The following is a 9,024-nucleotide window of genomic DNA, read 5'->3' on the forward strand; positions in this document are numbered from 1 at the left end:
TGTTCAGCTCGCAATGTTGGGCCGCTGGAGAAGCAAAAGGAGGCTACATGTAACCATTCACCTCCATCCTGAAGGAGCGACAGCCACCAAGGGCTCCGGGTTCCAAGCACAGGGACCAGCCCCAACCCCCCCAGGAAAAACCAGAATCCAGGGCTGAAAACGAGTCTTTATTGTCCCCACTACTTGAGGGGGATAAATCGGGAGGAGTGGGTGGCACCAATGCCGGGCCGGCCGTGCTTCACAGGCTTGTAGGTGATGGAGAACTCGCCCAGGTAGTGGCCGATCATCTCGGGCTGCAGGGGGAGAGTAAGCAGAGCAGCAAGTGTGAGTAAGTGTGAGCAGCTGCGGCCGCGGGCAGCCACCCGCCGGGTCACACCCCCAGACCACACTCACTTTGATCTCCACCTGGTTGAAGGTCTTGCCGTTGTACACACCCACCATGCTGCCGACCATCTCGGGCAGAATGATCATGTCCCTAAGGTGGGTCTTCACGACCTCCGGCTTCTCCATGGGTGGCGCCTCCTTCTTGGCCTTCCTCAAGCGCTTGAGCAGTGAGTGCTGCTTCCTCCGCAGGCCTCGGTTCAGGCGCCGTCTCTGCCGGGCGCTGTACAACTGCATCAGCTGCTCACTGTGGGAGAAGGGGGTGGCTCAGGGCCTGAGCACTCCTGCGGTCTGGAGACCCCAGGATGTGGACCACCCAGGGGAAGGAGGCTGCACCAAATCCACCAACCCGGTTCAAAAGTCCTCTCCAAGTACTGTGGCCAACCTCCAGGACACAACCCTCCAGCCCACCCAATCAAAACACAGCACACCCAGACCAATTGTCAAGCCCTGGTTGATTTTCCCCTCGGTCACAGGGAGGCCTGGAGAAGGCCTGTCAGTCAGCCATGCTGGAGACGGAGGCAGGGTCGCCATAAACACTGTAAAACAGTTTCAGTGACTGAGCTGGTAGAGCGCTTGCCTGGGAGGCCAGGACGCCCCGAGTTTGATGCCCAGCACCGTGATGGTGACCCAAACACTTGAGAGGTTGAGACAGGAAGATCGGGAGTCGTCTCTCCGTGTGGTTTTTGTGTGTTAAGTTCCTGTCTCCATCTCCAGCACCATGCACAGAAAAAAAACACGCAAACGGACAGAAACCCAGCGGACCAAGGTGACGGGGCCTCTTACTAGGACATGTCCAGCAGCTGGTCGAGGTCCACGCCACGGTAGGTGAACTTGCGGAAGGTTCGCTTTTTCTTCTGCTCCACTTCGGCCTGCGTGAGCGCGAGTCGGGGTTAGCGGGAGCTCGCCGTTCTTTCCCGGGAGCCCCGGAGGCGGACTGCGCGAGCTGCACAGCTGCCCGTTAAGGCTACCCGCTCCCGGCTACGAAGGCCCGACGAGGCGATACACAGCCCCGCGGCCGCCCGCAGCCTTCCAGGCCCTTCCGCACCCGCCATCCGCAGTCTCCGAGGACCCGAGCACATCGCTCCATCCCCGAGCAGGGACTCCCGAGTCCTGCGAAAGGGCCCCGGGAGGATGGCGACGGATACACTGGCGCAGAGAGCGAAGAAGACACATACTCACCATCTTGGCGGCTGCTGGGAAAAGGAAGCGGTGTCAGCGGCTGCGCAGTTATCGCGAGCTCTGCTGGGAGGCCCCGCCTCCCGCCGCACAGGAGCTTCCGCCCTCGGAGACTCGCTATTGCCCCCTGCTGTCCGGAGGGCATAGCGACGAGCGCAGCTAACCTCGGAGGGGTGTGGCTCCCTTTGGGGTTTTTGTGTCTGTCTTTCAGTCCCTATTTCTCCTTCGCTCGGTCCTTTCGGATGTGTGTCTCTTTCTCCCGTTTCTGTGTGTTTTTCCTTGTCTTCTTTGTCTTTGTGTTTCTGTCTCATGTACAAGGTCTCAAGCAGCGATTCTCAATCCGTGGGTCACAACCTCTTTGGAGGCGCCATAACAGATATTTTACGGTTCCTAATAGTAGCAAAATTACGGTTATGAAGTAGCCACGAAATCTATACATACATTTTTTGGGAGGGGGGCGCAGACGGGTTTCTCTGTGTAGCCCTGGCTGTCCTGGAACTCACTCTGTAGACCAGGCTGTCCAGGAAATCAGAGACCCTCCTGTCTCTGCCTCCTGGACGCTGGGATCAAAGGCAAGGCCACCACCATCTGGATGATTTTGTATTTTTATTTCAAAATAGTTTTGAGTCAGGGTCTTACTAAGCACCCAGCCTGTGAAACCAGGCTGTCCTCTAACTCAGAGAAAGATCTGCCTGTCACTGCCTCCTGAGTGTCCACCACGCCCGGCTTATCTTGTCTGCTTTACTTGTGGGATGTGTGAGCCTGCCACCTCAAAAGCGTGGGGGTTAGAGGACAACGTGGAGGGATCAGTCCTCTCTCTTCAGCAAGGTCTTCAAGCATGGCAGCAAAATCCCTGTCCCAGTGAGCTTCATAAAAAGATCTGGAGAGAGGGAATATGTTTGGTGGAGGTGCAGTCAGGTGTGGGGAAGGGGTGCCTCTGTGCGCCCAGGCTGAGGCATCCCTTCCCCTCGAGGGACCAGCCACACGACGGTATAGTATAGAATGGAGTTTATTCAGGACATGGGGAGGGGAGTTGAGGGAGAGAAAGCCAGAGGGGGTAGGGAGAGGGGAGTAGAGGCCGACCATGAGCATGGGGTGAAGGAGGGGTTGGGAGGAAGGGCAGGAGAGCAAGAGGAGGGGGCAAGCAGCCGCTTTACAGTGAGTCAGGCACACCTGGCTGTTGCCAGGTAACCGTGGGGCGGAGCCTAGACTAAATGCCAACAACTCCTACTTCTTTGTGGTTTAGACGGGGGTTTTGTTTAGCTCAGGCTGGCCTCAATCCTGTTGTGTTGCTGGAAATGACCTTTAGCTTGTGACCCTCCTGCCTCTGCCTCCAGAGAGCTGGCACAACAGATTTGTGCCACTCAGCTGACTGTGCTGGGCCATCGATGTCCCTTGGTCAGGCATGGTGGCATGCATTGCTTGCAGTTGGTCACAGTTTGTTAAGTAGTCATGCACAAAGAAGAAACAAGAAGGAGCTGGAGAGATGGCTCAGTGGGTAAGAGCACCGACTGCCCTTCCAGAGGTCCCAGAGGCGACATGGTGGCTCACAACCATCTGTAATGGTTCCGGTGTGTCTGAAGACAGCTGCGGTGTACTCGTATGTGTAAAATGGATAGACGTGTCTGAAGAAGGAATTAGATGTCCTGACCCCGAAGATCCAATTTGCCCCAAGCAACTCGATGCCTCAAATCAGCAGGAAGTGGTCTGAGGAATGTGGCTTCCTGTTCAGCACTTTTCCCTCTTATCTAGTGGTCGGGGGTTGAAAGGGTAGGAGAGGGGTGGAGAAGAATGGAAGAAGAGCAACCCACAAAGTAGCAAAGTCCAGCAGCAGAGGCAGATGCAGTGTACACAGAAGGCAGAGCAGACTGGATGAGCTACAGAGAGACGCCATCTTGAAAGAGAGAGGAGAGGGCAGACAGTGGTGGCCAGGACAGCCAAGGCTGTCCAGAGAAATGCTGTGTGAAAAAAAAAGGGGAGAGAGAGAGAGAGAGAGAGAGAGAGAGAGAGAGAGAGAGAGAGAGAGAGAAGAGGAGAGGGGGGAGAGGGGAGAGAGGGGAGGGGAGGAGAGAGGGGAGGGGAGGAGAGAGGGGAGGGAGGGGTGTGTGGCCAGGGAAAGAAAGATCCCCTCACTAAATCCTGGCAGGTTTAAAACTTAAGACCGTCCAGAGTCAGCACCCTGGGTTCCAGGTGACAGGGATGCTCCTGGCAGTGGCTACCTCAGGTGCATACTCTGTAATCCATTAGACAGCAAGCATTCACTAAGTTATTACTTACAAGTAGGAATGGTTCAGGGGTTCAAAGCCGGTTGGAGGAGGTTAATGATGTGTTGCAATGACAGAGCTACCAGCAGGGAGGGGTTCCCTGAGAGCCCCCCGGGCTTAAATCCAAAGGAAGCTAACTTGGTGCATGGCTGGTGAAAAGCTCTCAGGGAGAACTTTCCCTCAGGATGGAGACCCTCCAACTCCAAAGACCAGACCGAGACACCACAGGATGCAATCAGCAAGAGGATTTGGTTTATTGTCGGGATACACAGGCACAGGCACCTGCGGGCGCTTCAGTCACTCGGGGGACTGGCGCGCCCCACGGAACCAAGGATGGGCTTTTATAGGATTTTGGGGAGCAGAAGCAAGCATACAGAAGCAGATGCATGGTTACAGGGATATAATTGGTGGATTCTAATATGGCAAGGGTTTAGCCCGGGGGCAAGTTTCCTAGCTACCTTCTTGAAACATAACGGCTGACTCGGCCCCCCAAGGGTTCAGCCCGGGGGCAAGTTTCTTAGCTACCTTCTTGGAACATAACGACTGACTCGGCCCCCCACCAGGGTGTGGGACCTCTCCTGGGGCTTTTTTTCATTGTCAGGTGCTCAACCGAAGTCGTCCTGTTGCCAGGCCTTCAACCAAACATATCTTGCTTGGCAGCCGCTGTGTACTCAGTGTTCTAACCTTTCCCTGAACCAGTCATCTTAAGTACAGCCTTGCAAAATGGCGTTACTGCTGCTAAGCTGGGGTCTTTCATTCCCCCATTTTTTGCTAACTTAGAGTGAAATCTTTCACTCGACTTGGTCAAGAAATTTCTGTCTGGTGGGGGCTTATTCCCCCACTGACTCTAGGCCACAAAAGGGCTAGGAGGAGCCACGTAGGAGTTTTAACTTTAAGGTTTGGAGTGCGCTGAACTCTCCATGTCTGGGGTGTAGTGTTGTGATTAGTCAATTCCTCAGACCGGACTGCCTTGACGTGTGGTGTGTGGATCTAAGCCGAGACTCCGTCTACCTTTAGGGCGGTCGGGGTAGTCAGGAGGACGGTGTAGGGTCCTTTTCACCGTGGCTCGAGATTTTTGGTCTGGTGTCTGTGTACCCACACGGTGTCTCCAATCTGGAACGGGTGTGGCACCACCGGATGCTCAAGCTTGTCCTGGTAAGCAGCGGCCAAAGGTCCCCAGACGTCTCTCTGCACAATCTGTAGGGCCTGTAAATGGGCCCTCAGAGAAGGGCTGTCAGCAAAATCAGCAATGTTTGAATCAAAGAAATGGACAAATGGGGGTGGTGTTCCATACATTATTTCAAAAGGAGTTAGACCATGGGGGCCCGGGGTATTCCGGGCCCGATATAGAACTAGGGGAAGGAGGGCCACCCAATCCTTTGAGCCAGTTGCAAGCGTTAGTTTGGATAAAGTCTCTTTAATTGTTTTATTCATGTGTTCTACCTGACCTGAACTCTGGGGTCTATAGGCACAATGTAATTTCCAATCAATCCCCAGCAATTTGGCCACCAACTGACTTACTTGGGAGACGAAAGCGGGCCCGTTGTCTGACCCCAACGCTTGAGGCATGTCATACCTGGGAAAGATTTCCTCGAGGAGCTTCTTGGTGACCATTTTTGTAGTCTCGTGCTTCGTGGGGAAGGCTTTGACCCATCCTGAGAAGGTGTCTATAAACACTAGGAGATACTTGTATCTATATATACCTGGTTTAATTTCAGTAAAATCAATTTCCCAATGGATGTCGGGACGGTGTCCCCTAGGACGAACTCCTTGTCCAATCATGGTCCTTCCCAGGTTAACCTGAGCACACGCTTTGTAACTCTCAGTCACCTTTTGTATCGCTTTGTCTCAATTAAAAAAAAACACAGATTTATCTCTTCTCGATCTAGTAAGGTTTTTATCTTCTTATGTAAAAAGGAGATCAATTCAAAAGTCCTTTGTAGACCCACTGTTTTAGTTGAGGGTGGTAGATGGCCCCCATTTTTTTAGGAGCTCTATGTCCTCATGGGCATAAACCCAACTGGTTTGTCCCACTGGTGGGGGCGTGGGTTGGTCTGGGCTATTTAAGGGCAAGATTTGTTTGCTCATGGCCGCTTTTCGCGCCGTGGCATCGGCCAGCCGGTTTCTTCGTGCCTCTGGGTTGTGTCCTTTCTGGTGTCCTGGACAATGTACTCAGTCTTTTGGGCAAGAATAGGGCTTCTAAGAGGGCCAGAATTTTAGCCATATCTTTACCCTCAGATGTGAGCAGCTCCTGCCTCTGGTAGATCTCCCCGTGGATGTGTGCCGTGGCAAAGGCATAACGACTGTCTGTATATATATTTAGCCTCTTACCTTTTGTCATCTTGAGCGCCTGAGTCAAGGCGATGAGTTCAGCCCGTTGTGCGGAGGTACCAGCAGGCAGGGCTTTCGCCCAAATCACTTTGTCCTCCGTAGTGACCGCAGCTCCAGCCTTTCACTCTCCCTCTGCCAAGAAGCTGTTGTCATCCGTGTACCATGTGTGGTCAGCATTCTGAAGAGGCTGGTCCGATAGGTCCGGCCTGGTTTTATGTACTTCTGTGAGGATTTGTAGGCAGTCATGTTGTTTTGCCTTCTCTGGTAGAGGAAGCAAGGTGGCAGGATTGAGGGCGACTACGGGCCCAAACTGAACCCGTTCTGCATCCAGTAACAAGGCTTGGTGTGAGAATTAGAGAGCCAGCGGTCTGGGGGCTGCTTTACCAAGGCCTCCACTGCGTGGGGTGCTAGGATGGTGAGTGGCTGTCCCAAAGTCAATTTTCCAGCGTCCTTGATCAGGACAGCAATAGCAGCCACCATCTTTAGGCACGGTGGCCAGCCGGAGGCCACAGGGTCCAATTTTTTAGACAGGTAGGCCACAGGGCGTTTTCAGAGTCCCAACCTTTGTGTTAGGACCCCTTTAGCATACCCCTGTTTCTCATCGATGAACAGTTACTGAGCAAATTGTAAGGGTTTGGAACAGTCGGATGAATATCTTCTATCCTCTTGTTGACCTTTCTCAAGTCTTGTACTGGCCTATAATCTCCAGTGTCGGGTTTCTTAACAGGCAGAAGAGGCGTATTTCAAGGCGACCGGCAGGGGATTAGGATGCCTTGATCTAGAAGCCTCCTAATGTGAGGCCTTATACCTTGATAAGCTTCATGTGACAGGGGGTATTGTTTTATGGAGACTGGAGTTGTAGTGGCCTTTAACTGTGTAATTAAGGGGGGCTGTTGGAGTGCCAACCCCATCCCACCAGTCTCTGCCCAAGCCAGTGGAAAATTCGTGACCCAAGTGTCTATTTCTAGGGATTGTGGCTTGTCCTGTCCCAGTTCATATAGTCTATATTCATAGAAATTGAAGGGGAGTTCCGTAGGGGCCAGTTATTTGGGCCCCTCCTTTCTCAAAATGAATTTGTGCTTTTAGTTTGGTGAGAAGATCATGGCCCAGCAGAGGGTACGGGCAGTCCGGAACATGTAAGAAGGAATGGGTCACCTTACCAGTAGCCAGCTGAACCCGGCGGTCCGTAGTCCATCGGTATTGTTTCTCACCAGTAGCTCTTTGTACCCAGGCCGTCCGGTCGCTGAGTTGTCCTGAAGCTTGAGTGAGGACTGAATGTTGGGCTCCTGTGTCTACCAGGAAAGTAACCGGCTGCCCCCCAACTTAAGCGTTACCCTGGGCTCAGGGGGGGGGGGGCTCCTGGCCCTGACCTCCCTAATCTTTATCTAGAGCCAAGAGGGAGGTTCGTGGTCGAGGCTTTCGGGGTCCGCCAGGCTTCTTGGGGCACTCTCTGGCCCAGTGCCCTTTCTCTTTGTAATAGCCACATTGATCTTTATCCAGCTTCAGCCCCTTTCGAGCTCCCCCCTATCTCCCTTCCTTTTTTGGCCCTGAACTACGGCGGCCAAGATTCGACTCAATTCTTTGTTTCTTTTTTTATCTCTCTCTTATTAAAAATCTTTTTAGCTTCTTTAAGTAAATCCTGTAATGTATAGCCCTGCAAATTTTCTAACCTCTGTAACTTAGTCCTGATATCTGGAGCAGCCTGCCAGATGAAGGACATAGAGACACTCGTCATTTGTCCTGGGTCATCTGGGTCATAGGGAGTGTACATACGGTAGGCCTCCTTAAGTCTCTCTAGAAAGGTGGAGGGAGTTTTCCCCTGCTTCCTGTAATACCTGTTTTACCTGAGCCAAATTAGTAGGGCGTCGTATAGCCCCTCGGAGACCCGCTAGAAGCAACTGGCGATAAAGGCGTAGGTGTCCCTTACCTTCAGCTGTATTAAAATCCCAGTTTGGTCCTCAGGCAGCTGGGTGGGACGCCCATCATCTCCCAGAACATGCTTTTTGGCCTCTAGGAACACTCTTTGTTTTTTTGTTTTTTTTTTTTTTTTTTTTGAGGTTAAGAGGGACTGTAAGAGCTGTTGGCAGTCATCCCAAGTAGGCTGGTGGGTAAGTAAAACAGATTCTATTAGGTCGGTGAGTGTCACCGGATCTTTGGAGAAAGAAGGGTTGTGTTGTTTCCAATTGTAAATGTCAGCTGCTGAAAACGGCCAGTATTGGGTCTGGCCACCGGTTCCCTGTCTAAGTGGGAAAGCCTGGGAGGTTGAATCTGGCATCACCTCGCGCTTATTGTGCAATCTCCCTGCGACAGGGGAGAAACCCTTATCAGACTGTGGCCCGGCAACTGATCTGGCCCGCGGCTCTGCCTCCTCCGTTTTAGCCGGGCCTGTCAGAGAGAAGATCTATGAGAGGGGAGTTTGGGTCTGCCGGGAGGACAGGTTTCTTAGAAGGCTCTGATTTCACAAAGGTAGAGAGAGGAAGACGTGGCTGGCAGACCGGGCGGGGCCGAGGGGGCAGGCTGGGGGTTGAGGGGAGGCCAATTCGGGTCCACGAAGGGTTCCGCCCGGGGGGGGGGGTTTAAGGCGAGACTCTCTCAAGTGATAATATAAGAAACCTGGTCAGGATGTCCGTGGACGGCCCGATCTTTAACCTGTAAAATAATGATCTTATTAAATGTGTCATTCACTGGCCATCCGGCTCCGAAGGTGGGCCACTCGGATGTGCAGAGAGTCTGCCATTTTCCTTTTTTAACCTCGACGGACTGGTTGTGTGCCCGGTCGTGGACGTCTTTCCAATGATCAAGAGTGAGACTTAGGGGCGTTGTTAGGGACTGTCCCATGTTAGTTCTAAGGAAGATTAGGACACAGAGA

General features: G+C 52.9%; 1 protein-coding gene across 1 annotated transcript; it reads right to left on the reverse strand.

The window, feature by feature from the left end:
* Window positions 1-146: 146 nt before the first annotated feature.
* On the reverse strand, window positions 147-1,587 carry Rps15 (ribosomal protein S15). Its single transcript, NM_017151.2, has 4 exons — window positions 1,564-1,587; window positions 1,168-1,253; window positions 394-628; window positions 147-293 (listed from the first exon to the last, which is right to left on the reverse strand). The coding sequence occupies exons 1-4, from the start codon at window positions 1,564-1,566 to the stop codon at window positions 180-182; spliced, it is 438 nt and encodes a 145-aa protein (NP_058847.1). The 5' UTR covers window positions 1,567-1,587; the 3' UTR covers window positions 147-179.
* Window positions 1,588-9,024: the final 7,437 nt, after the last annotated feature.

Source organism: Rattus norvegicus, chromosome 7 (genome assembly GCF_021556685.1).
Source record: "Rattus norvegicus strain SHRSP/BbbUtx chromosome 7, alternate assembly SHRSP_T2T, whole genome shotgun sequence".
NCBI lineage: Eukaryota > Metazoa > Chordata > Mammalia > Rodentia > Muridae > Rattus > Rattus norvegicus.

Coding starts and splice junctions, on each gene's coding strand:
- Rps15 (NM_017151.2), bottom strand. Junction 629..1,167: donor CAGCTGCTGGACATGTCCTA/GTAAGAGGCCCC, acceptor CTTCTCCCACAG/TGAGCAGCTGATGCAGTTGT. Junction 294..393: donor TCAACCAGGTGGAGATCAAA/GTGAGTGTGGTC, acceptor CTCCCCCTGCAG/CCCGAGATGATCGGCCACTA.